Source organism: Diplotaxodon limnothrissa, linkage group LG3, assembly GCF_057381915.1.
Source record: "Diplotaxodon limnothrissa isolate DT_005_m linkage group LG3, D_limnothrissa_male_GT1.1, whole genome shotgun sequence".
Classification (NCBI taxonomy): Eukaryota; Metazoa; Chordata; class Actinopteri; order Cichliformes; family Cichlidae; genus Diplotaxodon; species Diplotaxodon limnothrissa.
This window is the reverse complement of record NC_140598.1, coordinates 25363830-25381978: the sequence shown is the minus strand read 5'-3', so window position 1 is coordinate 25381978 and position 18149 is coordinate 25363830. Positions and strand designations below refer to the sequence as shown.

Sequence of the window (18149 nt, the reverse complement as noted above, 5' to 3'; positions counted from 1 at the left end):
GAGTTTCCTGTTGTTTAAGATTCTTTGATCTGCAGTAGTTTTGTACTTTGAGATTTCAGCTTTAAAGCTGCTCTTGGGTTTATGTTTTTTCTACTGAATCTTGCATTTAGGCTCCATCTCCTACCTACCAAACAATCTTTGATGAAAACTTGACTGAATTAGTGAGACTTGAAATAAAACTGGAAATCGCTGACCAGAAGAAGATTTCCTTTTGTGTCCCTCCTCTGAGGTCAGAGCCTGGAAGATGTTTAAAACCCTCTGGTTTTCTGCATCCCCCATCCCCTTACTTTAGTGTTCCCGGTCGAAATTGACTGGTCCTTGTTAACTGCTCTTAAGTTATCACAAAGAACATTTCTCACCATTTTTATTCAACTTTCTTTAGCTGTATCTCAAAGCAGTGTTTAACATGAATAAATAGACATTAAATAACTGCAGTGAAAATACAAACAGGCACTGAAAATGAATTACAAAATGAACATTTAATGTAAAAAATAAATTGAAAACCAAAGACCAAACTCAACATGAAGCCTAGTGTGTATGTGTGAGTGTGCTTGTGTGTGTTTGTCTGTGTGTGTGTCTGTGTGTGGGCATGTGTATGTTTGTGTGTGCATGTGTATTCATGCACATGACTGGTATGTGATACTCAGGAGAGGTGGGCCTTGCAAACATATTTGCAGCATCTTAGGCTTGTTTTGTTGTCTCTAGGGGCACAGAACTCACAGCGCTTCCTTTTCAGCCAATTTAATTTGTGCTTGATGCATAAAGTTAAAAGATTAAAACTAATGAAACAAATTTTAAAAAGAGACTTTTGAAAAAATGTAATTACATTTTATATAAGGGATTATGCATAAAAATAGAATTGGACTAAAGGTCTATTGCTTTATTATCTATTCAGATTGTGTATCATGTTTTTTAAAAGTAACTAAGTTACTAATTACTTTTGAAAATAAGTCGTCAGTAAAGTTATGTGATTACTTTTTGGAGAAGTAATCAGTAATTAATTACTAATTACTAATTACACACAAACCTTTAACCTCTCTGCTCTCTGTTGTTTCCTCTTTTAGACCCAAAGATCATCACAGCTGAGTCTGGACAGGACATCACTCTGACATGTCGAGCTCCAAACAACAACATCAAATTTGTACATTGGAGCAAAGCTTACTTGACATCAGGCTATGTCTACTTGTACCAGGAAGGGCAATTTGTTCCACAAGGTCAGCATCCATCTTTTAAGAACCGGGTGGATCTGCAGGACAGACAGATGAAGGATGGAGACGTGTCTTTGATTCTGAAGGATGTGAACACTGCTGATAGTGGAACATACGTGTGCCGTGTTTTCATTGAAGAAACACGCTCATGGAAGAACAGCATCATCCTCCACCTGATTGTTGCTCCAGGTGAGTGAGTAGAGTTGAGTGTGTGTGTGATCAGAGGTGAAGCTGCTTCCTGGTTGTTGATGTTTGTTTCTAAAGATGTTGTTGATGAGACTTTGTAGAAAGCAGCTGGTCTGAGTGATGTGATCAGAGTGCAGTAGATAATGTCTGACAGCAGTTTGAAGAGGAAATGGATTCTGTTCTGTTCTTCACTCATCACCTACCTGACAGCTGACACCTCACACCTGTTTCTCACCTGCAGGTCAGACAAGAGGACCAGAGAAGGATGAAGACAACAAAGATGGAGGGAAGACGAATGGAGTAAAGAAGGAGGATTTACCTGTTGTATTGATGTGCTTCTTGTTGCTGCTGTTATTGCTTTCTTGATCTACAGAAAATATAGAAAAGGCTCAGTATTCTGTTGGACATCAGCCCGTTTCAGACGTCTCAGGGCTTTGTACAGATAACTATGAGACTCCTGCTGCTATTTCAATCCGTTAGTGTTAACTTTCAGTTTCAGGTAAAACCTTTTAATAACCATTATCCGATGGCCTGGCACCCTGTCCTGCTGTATGAAACCTCACACTCAGTGACAGCTGGGATCAGCTCCAGCCATGTCAAACTAGAAGGAAGGAAATTTACTTCTTCACAAATAGTTGGTTTAGAAACAAGATCCAGCTTTTACGAAAACATCCAGATAATCCTCACAGAGTTGTTTATGAAGGCATGTGTAAGTGAGCAGATTAATAACTTGTTACTTGTTTGATTGAGCTTTAGAAAGTGATTATTACAATTTATTTATTGTTTCATTGTTTGTTTACATTTATGATAGATGGTTATTAGGAAGTTTGACCATACTTAATTTTTCATTTCTCTGTTTGTCATCAAACCCTCAGACTGTGTTAGTGTCTGTCTGAGCTCTCTATCAGCGACTCTATGATCCACAGTGTTTGTTCCTCTTCAATAATTTATCACAGGATTGATTAACACCATTTAAAACAGTATCACAAACTAAACCTTACATTAAATTAGTGTTACAGTACAGCTTATTTTCACTGTGCAAGAATTCAATGTACAAGATTTTACACTTTTTTGTAAAATACTCTACACGTGTGTGTATATTTGTTTCATTTTCCTGTTCAGCAGCTGTTTGTAAGATCAAAGTTGTTCTGTGAGGATTGAACCACAAAGACTGATGCTCATGTAGAGATCAGCTATTACAGAATAATTACAGTCACTGACTAAACCAACTGACAACACATAGGAATTATAGGGACTCAATAATCGAAGTGTGAAGGATGCACTGATCTGCTCAAACACATTTTGTTACATAAAATTAAGTAGAGCTCTTTCCCGTTGGCATGTAGTGAGTTTTTGGGTCTTGTCCTTCATATTATTTTTTTTCCTCAGATATTTTTATTAAATTTTCTGCATCCATTTTAACAAAAGATAAATTGAACATCGTTTTCTTTTTGAAGAACATAAAACAATATGAAACACACACTCCCACCTCATAATTATAGGAGTACCAGTGGATGTACAAAAAGAAAAAAGAAAGGGTCCAATCTAATAATATGAATAGTAAACCCTGGAGTACAAGATAGCAGTTCCTGAGTGTACAAGAGAGATGTGAAGAGTTTCAGAACCCACACCCCCACACAGACACAGGAAAAACAAAACAAACAAACCAAGAAAAAAAAAAAAAACAAAGATAATGAGTGGTCAGCTTAGTTGTAGAGATAAGTCAAATCTGTAAGAGAAAAGAAATATGTATAAAGTAGGTAAGTAAGTAAATGCCATCATAAAGCGCAGGCATAATAGAGTCTGTATACTTAAACATAAGATAAAATAAAATAGAATAAAGTCTGAGCTGGCTAATTGGGAGTGTTGAACATAGTCAAAAAAGGGTTGCCAGGTCTTAAAAAATTTGGCCATAGACCCACGCAGGGTGAATTTAATCTTTTCGAGTTTGCTAAAATGCAAAGCGTCACTGATCCAGATTTCCCAGGATGGGGGAGAAGGGGACTTCCAACATAACAATATTCTGCGTCTTGACAATAAGGTGAGAAATGCTACCAAATCCGCTTGGGGCGTCGGCAAGACAACTGTATCAGGAAGAACCCCAAACAAAGCAGTTAAGGGCACAGGTTGGAGGGGCAGCTGGATGATCTTTGATAAAGTCAGAAAAATATTAATCCAGTATTGTTTGAGGGATGGACATGACCAAAACATATGTATTAGAGAGGAAGGTGTTTGATGACAACAGTCGCAATCAGGGCTAAGGTTGGGGTATATTTGAGCTAGTCTGGTTTTAGTCCAGTGTACACGATGCAAAATCTTACATTGAATCAGCCCGTGTTTGGCACATAATGAGGAGCCATGGACCCGGTAAAGAATTTTATCCCAAGAGTCATCCTAAATCACACACCCCAAATCCTGCTCCCATGCCATTTTAATAGCCGAGGTTGAGGAGTTGCCAAAGGAACATATTCTCCCATACAGACAAGAGATCAGGCCCTGTGATGAAGGGGGGGGGGGGATAGAAGGTTATCAAAGTCATGACAAGGAGGTCTAGATGGGAAATGGGAGGATTTCTCCTTAACCCTAGAACACTATCGCTGGGTGATTTACACCCGAGCAAATACATTTACATGATTTCTCTCTCCTGCAGCTGTTTGCGTGTCGAGGAGCCTGTGCCTTCACCAGGGAAGTCTCAAATGTCCCAGGAATGGGTGGACCAAAGACCAGCTCTCCAGAGTCATTATTTTGTTTTAGGAGGGGTTTTTTTTTTTCATTTTGTTAGACATGGCACAGTTGAAAGTAAAAGAAGACCACTCTAATTTGTCATGTGTTGTCATATTTTGATATATTTGATTACTTACTTACATACCACAGCTATGCAGATGACACACAAATATATATCACAATGTCACCAGGAGACCGAGGCCCTGTACAGGCTCTTGGTAAATGCATTGAGGAAATTAATGACTGGTTGTGCCACAATTTTCTCCAACTAAACAAAAACAAAACTGAAGTAATAGTCTTTGGCGCCAAAGAAAAACGATTACAGGTCACCAGAGAACTTCAATCTATACATCTAAAAACCACCAACCAGGCGAGAAATTTGGGTGTAGTGATGGATGCAGACCTAAACTTAGAAAAACACATTAAGACAATAACAAAATCAGCTTACTATCACCTCAAGAATATTTTCAAGGATAAAAAATCTGATGTCTCAACAGGACCTGGAAAAACTAGTCCATGCATTCATCTTTAGTAGGCTTGATTACTGTAACAGCATCTTTACAGGTCTACCTAAAAAATCAGTCAGACAACTACAGCTCATTCAGAACTCTGCTGCTCGAGTCCTCACTAAGACCAAAAAAGTGGACCACATCAGTCCAGCTCTGAGGTCTTTACACTGGCTGCCTGTCCGTCAGAGGATAGACTTTAAAGTCCTGATGCTGGTCTATAAAGCTCTTAATGGTTTAGGACCAAAATACATCAGTGACCTCCTGACCCAGTATGAACCTTCCAGATCCCTCAGGTCATCTGGATCTGGTCTTTTATCAGTTCCCAGAGTCAGAACCAGACACGGAGAAGCTGCATTCAGCTTTTATGCTCCTTATATCTGGAACAAACTCCCAGAAAGCCTCAGATCAGCTGAAACACTCAGTTTATTTAAATCCAGGTTGAAGACTCACCTGTTCTCAGCTGCATTTGAATAAAGCACCAAATCCACACTTTAAGCTTAAATTTCAAAACTTACATTTAACTACTGATTTTATCTACTGTTCTGATTTTATCTGTTTTGATTTTACATACTGTTTTGTTTGTTTGTTTGTTTGTTAAGTGGGTTTAGAGCTCTGGGTAGTTCCCCAGCTGGGTCTAGACTGGGTCTAGAGAGTATTTTAAATTCAGGGAATTTAAAATAGAAAGTAGCTCGTCCACAGAAGGACTGGTAGCTCCCCTTACGATAAGGGTTCATATCGCGCGAACAGGTGTGAAATGTGTGTGTTTAGTTAGTTAGTTTGTTTGCTTGTTTTAATCAATTTTAAATCATGCTTTTTATTTGTTTTTGTTTCCAATGTCTCTGTAAAGCACTTTGAATCACCTTGTTGTTGAATTGTTCAGTTCAGTTCAGTTCAGTTCATTTTTATTTCAAACATTTCAAACATGTGCCTTCACAATCATTACAAAATATCATTCCATTATTTGTTTGAAAAGGAGTAGGCAGAAGTATTTACTTATTTGTCCCTACCCCCTCAAGTTTTACCTCTCATTCATTAAATTTTTTTTTGTCTTAAATTAAACAAACAACATATGAAACATATGAAACATATGAAGTAAAACAAAACATAACATACATAAATCAAAAACAAGAAATTAGCAAGCCCCACCACAGTATAGTTTCTTTCATATGAAAAATACAGAATGTGTATATTTGCAGATACACAAGTTATGGAAAAACAAACAAACCAAAACAAAAAAACCAAAAAAGAACTGCAACACCATTACCAGCAACATTACCGTCCTGGGTTAAACCCGTTTTCTTCATTCTTATACTTATTTAAAATTAGGTTTTTATATTTTACTTTAAACTGTTTTATGTTTTTACTGTCTTTTATTTCTTCTGTTAGACTGTTCCATAATTTAACTCCTGCAATTGAGATAGACATAGTTCTTAAAATTGTTCTAGCACTTTGTATTTTTAAATTCCATTTCCCTCTTAAGTTATAGCCACCTTCTCTTTCTATGAACAATTTACAGATTTCTTTGGGAAGCAATTTATTTCTTACTTTATACATTATCTGCGCTGTTTTAAGCTTCACCAAGTCTTGGAATTTAATAGCTTGCATTTTGACAAAGAGTGCATTTGTATGGTCCCTGTACCCTACATTATTTATTAATCTAATGGCCCTTTTCTGTATTATAGTTATTGTTTGTGTGTTACTTTTGTATGTGTTTCCCCAGACCTCTACACAGTAGCTCATATATGGCAGTAGTAAAGCACAGTATAAAATGTGCAGTGCTTTCTGATCCAACATATGCTTTGCTTTCCCCAGGACGGCAATGCCCCGTGCCAATTTCCCCCGAACATAAGTAATGTGTGGCTTCCAACAGAGCTTGTGGTCGATGATCACCCCAAGAAATTTTATTTCATTTACTCTTTCTAAATATACATTGTTAACACATATTTCTACTTCGATGTTTTTCTTTTGGTTTCCAAACAACATAAATTTGGTTTTATCTAGATTCAATGATAATTTATTTATATCAAACCACTTCTTTAATATCGTTAATTCCTGTGTGATCATTTCCAAAACCTGTGGCAATTCCACACCTGAACACAGTATATTTGTGTCATCTACAAATATCACAAACTTTAAAATCTCCGATACTCTGCAGATATCATTTAAGTACATAATAAACATTTTTGGACCCAGTACTGAACCTTGAGGTACTCCACAAGCTATATCCATCAAATTAGATTTATATTCATTTATTTGTACATATTGTTGCCTATTCCCTACATAGCTTTTTAACCATTCCAAAACCACTCCCCTAAACCCGTACTTTTCCAGTTTTTTTAATAGAATTTCATGATTAACAGTATCAAACGCCTTCTTTAGATCTAAGAAAACTCCGAGCGCATACCTCTTATTATCCATACATTCCGTTATCTTTTCCATTAAATCTATCAGTGCCAAAGCTGTTGATCTGTTGTTTCTGAACCAATTGTGCTATACAAATAAATTTGCCTTGCCTTGCCTTACTTTTTATTGGTTATATTATATCGGGTAAAAATCACCCGGCATTAGTGATTGTGTTACTATTTATAGCGATAGTGTTCTAGGGTTAACAAAACTCCGGATTTGTAAGTAGCGAAAAAAGTGACTTTTTGGAAGGCCAAATTTCAATGAGAGCTGTTCAAAGGAGGCAAATGTATTCTGAATATACAGATCAGAAAAAGACCTGATACCCAAGGAGGCCCACAAATAAAAAGCATCATCAACTAAAGAAGGCTGAAAAGAGGGATTTTTCAAAATGGGTGACTGAAGGAAAAAAAGGTCAACTTAAAATAACGACGAAATTGATACCATATTTTCAAGGTAACTTTGACAATAGAGTTATTATAAAAACCTGCACTCGGAGGCTGCTTTTGGGCATAAATCAGGGCTGGTAAAGAGGATAAGGCACAAGAAGAAATCTCCAAGCTCAGCCACACCGGGGCTGTCCTTCATATTATTCACCTAATTTCCTTCGGGATGAAAAAAGTATTCTGATTCTGATTTAGATTAAGTATTCTGGGCAGTAAACTCACTACTTTCTGTAGTTTCAGAGTCAGATATTAATTTCTCTAATTCTGCATCACAAAGCTTATTACATATTTGTTGCTGTGAATATTAATATTGTTATTGGTATTGTAATGTTCTTCATCATGGTTGTTTTTCCATGCTTTTTCATTTCCGCGTATAAATATTGAATGTTTTGGTAAAGTTCATCATGAGCAACAACAAATCATTTCACAAAATAAAACTGGAAAAATGTCCATTACGCACAGACCCTTGATTAAACTTTTTGATAAAACTTTATCAAAAATCACATGCTCAGCAGCCTTAATCATTGAATGTAATCTCCCTCTTGTTTTCTAAACTCTGTTCCTGCTTTATGCAATCCAAACTGTGTGTGTGTGTGTGTGTGTGTGTGTGTGTGTGTGTGTGTGTGTGTGTGTGTGTGTGTGTGTGTGTGTGTGGTGACAGAGCTGAGCTGTTGAGTTCCAAAAATGTCTACATGTTAAAGATTAGACTTATTATTAAATATGATAAATTCATGGCAGGGATTAGAAGTGTGAGTTGGAAGGACTACAGGGTCACATCACATTCCATCACCCACATGGTGCATTTACAAGTATGTAAAAGATATATCTCCAAGAGATATAAAACTAGAAATTACAAATAAATGATGTGATACTGGGTAAGATGGGGAAAAAAGTAAACCACAGAGAAGATTCAATGATGCAGTAAAGGAGGACTTTACATTATTACAAAGAAATATTATATAGAAATATTTCTCACTGCTAGTGATGTACTGCATTCAAAGAGCAAAAGAGGTCACAGAGAGTCGGGAAATTATGCAAACTCATTGCCTTAACATAACAAAGTAAAACTTGCTTAAGATAACTAGGTGAGGACGTATTCATTGAAAGTACACAGTACTAAGAATAACCAGATTTTTCTGATTGTGCAATACTAATTTTTTCAGTTTACAAAATTCACGTTTCATGTAACTGAAATCTTTAATTATCTGGTCTAAAGCAAATAATGCTATAGACTATATTTATATGAAATTTGTTTATATTGTGTATATTCACTATATTTGATGTATTTTAGCCATACATAATGCATATTACAGAGTGCAATAACCTGCATATGTGTAAAATTAAAATTGATTTTGCCACCCCATTTGATATCTGTTATGGTTCAAAATATTGGGGATGGAGACAGGAGAAACACCACAATAACAACACTGGTCCGGCCGGGTCAAGTCAAACGATGATTTTATAAACTTCATGAGTGTATGCACTCACTCCAAGAACCGTATGATTATAAATATGCATATACATATGCTAGGATGAGATAGCTGACTTCATCTAACTAGCAAATGTTGTCCAGGCTACGTTGGTGATGCAGTTTTTTTTAATGTGTATGATATTTTTGTCATGCGATTTTAAAGCCGGTCCTACAACCGCATCCAAGAATAACATGCAGCTTATCTCAGACCTGTCGGTGAAAATTATTCTTGGAGCTAGGTTTAATTGAGCTGCATTTTAAAGAGGTGCAATTTCACAATTTGTGTATATTTTCTAAGTTCACTATTTTGTCATGTGTTGAGAAAAACACAGATTTTAAAATTACATGGTCTAATATTTACATTTAGCATATAACTGCAACATTATTTTTTCGTTTTTTTTTTTTTTTTAAAGACTCGAAAGGACTTGAAATTCAAAGTTTCAGACTTGTGACTTGACTCGGACTTTTACACCAGTGACTTGAGACTCGACTCTGACTTGCCTGACATTACTTGAGACTTGACTTGAGACTTGAGGATAAAGACTTGAGACTTGCAAAACAATGACTTGGTCCCACCTCTGCTAATAATCTAGATTTAGTATATTATGTATGCCCATCTTTAATTAACTGAAATAGAGTGGTATTGCCAAAATCAATAGGTCAGCTGGACTCAAACACAGCACATGGAAAATAGGTTTAGTGAGTTCATTTACAGTGAATGAAGAAGTTAAAGTGTTTGCTAATGATGGTCTGTTTGAAACTCCAGCCTGTGTGTCAACAAAAACCTAACTGCTCCAGAAGCACTGTGTCGAGGTATGATCTGAATAGAGTCACACAATCAGTGAAGTCTGAAGCTTCATTTGGTTCATCAGTGCTTCGTCACCTGATTCAGTGGTTTATAAGGAAGTAAATCATTGGCAGGTTTGTGCTTGTTGCTGTGATTTTGCTGAGATAGAGAACCAGTGTGAGTCATGGAGGCAGTGGAAATTTCGACTTTATTATCAAAATGATCAACAATATTTTATTTTTTCATAATATGTCTCCAATACTACTTTTCAATATGTACTTTTGTTATAATGCATGTATGATCCTCCTACCATCAAATGTAACATGTCACAATCCTGTGGACTTTCAACTTCCTTACAAGTAAGAGACTTTCAAACTCCTCAGCACTGACATCAGTGAGGATCTCACTAACCCATAACACACAGCATCATCAAAAATGCTCAATAATGACTCTTTGTCATGTTCCTATGTCTGTGGACTCTGTGTTTATGCTTAAGTTTATTAATATTCTGTGGTTTTGTTTATTTTGGGTTGTTTGTGATTATCCCTAGTGTTTTGTGTCCTCTGTGCTCTCCTGTTCCATGTTTCAAGTTCCTATTTTCTGTCTCCCCAGTCTGTGTGAAGTTTGTGGCGATCGTGGCTCAAGAGTTGGGCGTTCGTCTTGTAAGGTTGCCGGTTTGAGCCCAGCTCTGACAGTCTCGGTCGTTGTGTCCTTGGGCAAGACACTTCACCCGTTGCCTACTGGTGGTGGTCAGAGGGCCCGGTGGCGCCAGTGTCCGGCAGCCTCGCCTCTGTCAGTGCGCCCCAGGGAGGCTGTGGCTACGCTTGCCATCACCAGTGTGTGAATGTGTGTGTGACTGGGTGGATGATTGTGTATAGTGTAAAGCGCTTTGGGGTCCTTAGGACCAAGTAAAGCGCTATACAAATACGGTATGGTACAAATGGTAAAAGACCATTTACCATTTGTGTCTTTAGAGCTCAGTCGGTGTGTTTCCTGTTTTATTTTTAAGGTTCATCTGTCTTGTCAGTGTTTCTAGTTTTGCTTCCCCTTGTCTCGTTATGTCCAATTAATCCCAGCTGTGTCTGCCTCCTGTTTCCCTGATTGCCCTGTTTGTATTTAAGCGTGTTTTCTTGTGTGTGTTGCTGGTTTGTCTGTGTTACCTCCCTGCGTCACTCTGCGTTCATCCATGCTGTTCTCCCTGCTCATTGTCCTTCATGTCTTCTCTGCTCCCTCGTGTTCTGGTTTGTTGTTTAGTTTTCCCAGTTTAGGTTGTGTCTAAGTTTTGTCTTTTCAGCACCCCCGCTTGTGTGTTTCACTCTCCACCAATAAAAGCTCACTCATATCAGCAGTGCCTGCATCTTGGGTCCTCCATTTACAACTCACATGGCTTGTCTGGCAAACCATGACACCCTTCTTCCTAAGGAAGCTGAGAAAATTTGGATTAACCTCCAAACTGCTCAGTGCTTTTACAAATGCACAGTGGAGAGTATCCTGACAAACTGCACGGGAACTGCACCACTCAGGACAGGAAGGCTCTCCAGCCTGTCATTAAAATGGCATAACTCATCTATGGAGTGCGCCTCCCAGCACTACAGGACATCTACAACACTCAGGTCAGGAAAAGGACACATAACATCATCAAGGACAGCACACACACATACTGTTGACACTCCTGCCATCTGGCAGATGCTCCGGGAGTGTGAAAGCGAGAACAACTAGATTAAAAAACAGTTACTGTCCACAGACCATCAGGCTACTGCATCACTGACTATTACGGAATTGTAATTATCCATAACTGTAGATTTTCAATTTTGTACATTTATACACAACATAATAAAACTGTAATTACCCTTATTCTGTAAATGTAAAAGTCTGCACATGTATATTAACCTGTAAATTTGCAATTTGTGTACATATCTCTACATATACACCTTAATATTGCATACTCTGTATATATTATCACTGTGACAGTGTTGCAACTACTAGTACTTTAAATTCTGATTACACCCACGCACTGTTTTACTTATTTAGTTGTGTGAAGGGAACCTGCAAAATAAGAATTCCATTGCTATTGTAACCTATTGTGTTTTGTGGAGACCATGACAATAAATTTCTTGAATCTTGGAGAGCAAATGAAGCTTTCTGAAGCTTGTATTGAAAAAAGATTCATTACTGGAAGCTTTTCTTTTTGGTGACATCTGGTGGCCAAACATATAAAAAGCAACTTGAATCTTAAACTTTAATGAACCGCTTCATAACTCAGCTCTGCCAGTTTTGCACCAGGTAGCATGTCATTCCAGATGACGAGGGCTGCTGGGGAGACAGTGGGGTTATGTACCAGTGTGAGGGGTGGAGGATGGTTGCTTTCCACTCAGAGGTGTGAAACAGATTTTTTTTCTAAGCCCGTTTAAAAAAGAAAACAAATAAAAAAAAATCCATTACAATTATCTAAGATGGATGACAAAAACACACGTTTCAGTTGTGATAATATAAATGATTTACCTAATGCAGGGATGCCCTTTAATTACTCCTTTTTTATTACATGCAGAAAAAAACAGGCTGAATGGAAAACTTTGTCTAATGTCTATGCACAAACTTCACTTATAATGTCATATTTATATAAAGCGCTGATGACTCTTAAAAAAGATATTAAATAATTTCCTAATTCAAATTGCTGAACAATAAATGAATGACACTAAAGCTTTTATCCAGTGTATATTCATCATAATCAGTCACATCCAACCAAATGACTGTTATTAAATATGTTTCTGCCATAAATCCAGATTATTCCTCATTCCTTCCTTTGCTCGCGATGCAAAGGGAACACGAGAGCACACCGGCCTTTACGAAGTGCTGCTTTGCAGTTTGGTTGTAAACATTGCCATCTTCACAGAAAGACAGATGCATGTATATTAAATTCAAAAGCTGAAACTTGTGCTTCTGCATGTCTGAATAAAATCTTATACAGGTCAGACATTCTCTAATGTGCTCATTTCTACCTGCAGTAGGACATTTTAAAACTCTACTCCTCTGTATCGAGCTGACCTTGCCAAATGGAAATCTCCAGAAATCTGTAAATGCTGTGTTTTGCATGCAGAAATGTATTGAGTGCCATCTTCCTCCACTGTTATTTTAGCCCCTTGTAAACATAATTAAAGTTTACAAAAACACTCTGATATCTCAATGACATCAGACAGGGTTAGGATTTGCCAGCTGAAGTAAGATTTCCATTTTGTAGTCTGTCTTCTAAACATTTTTAATTTAATTTAGCAGATATCTATGGCGTTATTTTTGCGATACTATTCTGAGAGCACGTAAAAAAAATTGAGAGCACGTAAAAATAAAAACAAATTGCAGGTGCAAGTGTTTCATTTTGAGGACAAATTTATTTTGAGCGAAGAAAAGCTAAATTTGAGTGAACAAAATTCAAATGCGTGCAAAAACTGTATTTCAGTGTTTGCTATTATCCACACACACACACAATAGCAGCCACTCTCGCTCAGTTTTTGCATTTGCGCTTGCAAATGTTGTGTTCTGTTGTGCAGAAATGTTGTGTTGCTCGCGCTCTCAACATTTCTGCCTGTGCGCGCTCAACTCTTTCTGTACACCGTTATATTTGTGTCACAAAACCAGCCAATCACAGACTTGGATGCAAAAAAATCTGATATCCAATCAGCTCAAAATGACGAAATGCAATATCCCAGAATCCATTTCGTCCAAAACTCAAACGAGGCAGTGGCGGAGGAATACAGAGTGGCGGAGTTTGAAATATTACTCTTGGGTCACAAAATAAACTTTTAAGATATTTTCATGCAAGAATGTAGCTGTGTAAACTTCAAATATCTTCTCGATTTATCAAGACATCACATATTTGCAAAAGTGCTCTAACATTTTCGGAGGTGCTTTACAAGAAAAATATTCGCCATTTTGCACAGAAATGTCTCTCTGTGCAAAATGGGTTCAAAAACATAAACAACTGTGCGATGCTGTTTGTCCGTGGTTTGTACAGGAGGAACAAATTGTGTCAGGATGAGCCTGATATTATTTGTATCCCACTGTAACTTTAGTGTATAAAGCGCTAACATCTCCAAAATGTCAGGAGTAGTTGGTCATTACAAGAAGTGTTTGTGAACTAAAAATCAAGAATGTGGGATTGTCAGGGACCAAGCAGTAAAGCATAAAGGACACAGGTGGTTTTAATTAAAAAAAGGGGTTTTATTGACCCAAAAATATGAAAACATATTTAACAAAGCCAAAACCTAAATAGGCAGACCAATAAAAGAGGTCAACTCAATAGACTACACTCAAGATAATAATTAACAAAACCTCAAACAAACATATGACAAACTGACCTCCTGAAATGACACATGGGGGAACTTAAATAGTGGTTTAGCTAAACCAAATGATACACACGGGGGAAAACAAAATGGCTGCCATATAACCAACTAATACAAAACAATTAAACAAACATGAAACACCCCCCCAGGCAATGAAGTGTGTGGTGCAATCCAATTAGGCTGTCAGTGGTAAGGTAAGGTAAGGTAAGGTAACTTTATTTATACCTAAAGGCAAGGTAAATTTGCTTTACAGAAAAATGACAGCATTTGACATCCCTTTATGGTACTTCAGGTCTCGCAGCCCTTTGCCACACCTTTTGCCAGACAGGAGAAGCCAACCCCCAGGTAACTCAAACAAAGAAAGATGTATTAATATAACATAAAACAGAACTTTGACCTTGCAAGGTTAATATGTGTGCACGCCATATAAACATTGGAAGGTGTGATGGAAAAATAAATACATTTAATAAAGAAACAATATTGAACAATAAGTAGAATATTTTAAAGTAGTGACTGTAAATTAAACTAAGGTGAATCAGCGGGTGGTGAGGTGTGGAGCTTACCATGTGTGGCATGCCATCACAGGGATACTGTTTGTCCATGATTTGGAGAGCCCAGCGCTGCTTCCGACGACTACCTTGGCACGTGTTTAGGTAAACCCAAAGGGAAGATGTGCTTCACTACATTTTCTAGTCTTTGACTTGGAATGAAGTTGGTTTGGAAACATTTTCAGTGATGCTTCATCTCCTGTTTTGCATTTGTGTGGGAACCTTGTCAAAAATCTGTCCATTATGCTAGCAGTGTCCAAGCGTTCTTCTTTATTTTCTTCCTTTCATCTTCCCCTGCACTTCAGTATTAATATAAAAAAACAAAGCAAAAAAAATTGATCTTGCAGTGTTGACACACGTGTCCATACAAACACTGTAAGGTGTGATGGGAATAAAATAATTTAATAAAGAAACAATTAGTAAACTATATTTAAAGTAAAGTGAAGCGACTAATGGTGAGGTGTGGAGATTCCCATGTGAAGTTTTAATGAGGTCAGAGTTCAGTGTGTACAGTAACCTCTGTGAGCAGACTGCAGTAAACACATGAACTCAGTTCTCACTCAGTTTAACAAGTAGAAACATAGATCACTGTATTCAGAGCATCTGATATCTCTCATCAGTGAATTACAAGCTAATAATGAAAAAGTAAGAACAAGAGAAGAAAAACCATTTGTGTGTTTAGGAATATGTTATGATTTATGAAAGAAGATGACAGACGTCAGAGGGAGGGAAACTTGAGCTTTATAGCTAGAAGTCAAAAATCAAAATCAGACTGTTTTTCCAGCTCCACTTATGACCAAAGAGTCATTCAAGATGATATGGATATGAAATGGATGATAAGAAAATTGAATGAAATATCCATGATGATATATTATTGGAGCTTAAGATGAGTGTCAGACATTATTACTAGTTCAGGGTAAAATTCGCAAAAATATTCATAGTTTCTTCACTTCCAATAACAGTTTTGTTTGTAAGAAAGTGTGTGTAACAATGGTTTCCTGTCTGAGAGGTACTGTGTATAAAGGTCCAGCAGGTGGCAGCAGAGCAGTTTCAGTTTGTCCAAGAGCGCCTGATGTTTTTTTTCTGACCGTTAACATCATAGGAGAAAAAGAAAATATTATATTTTTGGTAAATTTCCAGTGTGAGGGGTGGAGGTTGCCTGCTTTCCTTGGATTTTATAGGACGAGGAACAGGACTGTAAGATGCTGCTGCCTCCACTATGCTTCAGGCCTGAAATGCAGACTTACAGAAAGTGTCCTTAAAGGGATCAAAACATCTGTCATTACTTTCTATGTGACAGCAGGACAGCACTGATCCATCAGGGCTCACTCACTGAACATGGTTCAGTGAGTTACAAAATGATACAAACACACATTTCAGTTGTGATGATTTAAATGATTTAACCAATGCAGTGAGGCCCTTTAATTACTCGTTTTTTTAAGATTCACTGCCATAATTTGTCTAATCTCTATGTGCAAATTTAATTTATAATCCCATGTTTATATAAAGCCTCCATGACTCTTAAAAATAATATAAAATAATCTTCAATAGCAGGGGATTTTAATTGTACGTTGAACCCAGAATTGGATAGGAGCTCAGGTATTGATCTCTCTCATCCTAAAAGTAGGCAAACTATTCAACATTTTATGAAAGAACTTGATCTGAGGGATATTTGGAGGGATATGAACCCTAAGGTCTTAAAATACTCCTGCTATTCACATACACATAAATCATACTCGCGTATTGATTACTTTTTAGTTTCTGCCAATTTGAGTTATAAAATAAAGGACTGTCACTATGATAATATTTTAATATCTGACCATTCGCCAAACTCGTTAATATATGAAGATTTGAGACTGAAGAGAGATCCCCCTAGGTGGAGATTTAAACAAAAGTGGCTCCTAGACTCAGAATTTATATCTTTCATAGATAACCAAATAAACATTTTTTTTATACTAATAGGGATGAAACATCACCCTGCTCAAGATGGGAAGCTTTTAAGGCCTACATAAGGGGTCAGATTATTAGCTTCACAAGTTATAGAGCAAAGCAAACTTATCAGAAAACAAAAAAGTTGGAGGCAGAGATTGAGATGCTTGAGGGAGAATATTTTCAAAGTTTTTGTCCAAGAGTCCATCAAAAGCTCCTGTTACTAAGAACACAGTATAATGAACTTTCTGCTTCTAAGGCAGCCTCACGTCTTTTGCGTCTTAAACAGACATTCTATGATCAAGGGGAAAAGCCTGGGAAATTATTAGCCTGGTGCCTCCGTCAATTACAGAATGAGAAAAACATTGCCTCAGTTGAAAACAGTGATGGACAGGTTATTGTTGACCCTCTAGGAATTAATGAAACTTTTAAGGTTTTTTTTGAAAAATTATATAACTCAGACATAACACACATGGGACAAGAGCAAGATCTCTTCTTAGTTGATCCTTCTTAGTTAGATCCTTCAGTTGCCCAGCATTTCAGGACTAATGAGCGCAGATCTTGATACACCTATAACAAAGGAGGAGATATCTATAGCAATAGACCATTTGAAAACAGGTAAAGCCCCAGGCCCAGATGGGCTGCCGACAGAAATTTATAGGGAATTTAAAACTAAACTGCTGCCCCCTCTTTTTGACATGTTTTCGGATTCATTTGAAAAGGGAATCCTTCCGGTCTCATTAAGAGGAGCCCTGATAACTTTATTGCCCAAACCTGGTAAACCGTGCAATAAATGTGGTAACCTAAGACCAATAAGTCTTCTTAATGTGGATCTAAAGATACTTTGCAAAATTTTGGCTCGAAGACTGGAGAGATTTTTACCTGATCTAATTACCTGTGATCAGAATGGGTTTATTGCGGGTAGACAGGGATTTCATAATGTGAGAAGAGTGTTGGATATTCTTCATAGTCAGGAGGGAAAACCGGACACTGCTCTACTATCATTAGATGCCGAAAAGGCCTTTGATAGAGTTGAGTGGCCCTATTTATTTGAAATATTAAAAAGATTTGGCTGTGGGGATAATTTCTGTCAGTGGATTAGACTTTTATATAATGAGCCATATGCTGAAATACTGACAAATGGAATTATATCTAAACCGTTTGAAAGTAAACGGGGCTGTAGGCAAGGGTGCCCTTTGTCCCCTTTATTGTTTATTTTAGCAATCGAACCGTTTGCCATTGCGGTGCGGTCCCATAAGAGCATAACTGGTCTATCAGTAAACCAACAGGAATACAGAATTGCTTTATTTGCAGATGATGTTATTCTTTTCTTGGAAAAGCTGAAGGAGTCTATCCCAGCCTTGTTGGATCTACTACACATATTTGGACAGATATCAGGATGTAAAGTGAACAAAGAAAAATCTTCATTAATGATACTTAATCTTTCCAATTCAAAATGGTAGACTGTTTTACCTATCTGGGGATTAAGATAGTGCCATGTTTGAGAGACATTGTTGGAGCTAACTACACCCGTATGGTAGACTCAATCACCTCATCCCTAGATAGATGGAAGCCCTTGCCCTTGTCACTTATAGCGAGAA

At 37.3% G+C, this 18149-nt stretch overlaps 2 protein-coding genes across 2 annotated transcripts in view; one reads left to right on the top strand and one right to left on the bottom strand.

Moving 5' to 3' along the window:
• The window catches only part of LOC146635089 (polymeric immunoglobulin receptor-like), a 29499-nt gene extending 28094 nt beyond the window's left edge, over positions 1-1405 (top strand). The window contains exon 5 of the mRNA XM_085344776.1: positions 1065-1405. Coding sequence (XP_085200902.1) covers positions 1065-1405 — 341 coding nt within the window. The remainder of the gene's footprint in view (positions 1-1064) is intronic.
• LOC146635088 (uncharacterized) overlaps positions 1-18149 on the bottom strand; it is a 163370-nt gene that overhangs the window by 115760 nt on the left and 29461 nt on the right. The window contains exon 4 of the mRNA XM_085344554.1: positions 14344-14365. Coding sequence (XP_085200680.1) covers positions 14344-14365 — 22 coding nt within the window. The remainder of the gene's footprint in view (positions 1-14343; positions 14366-18149) is intronic.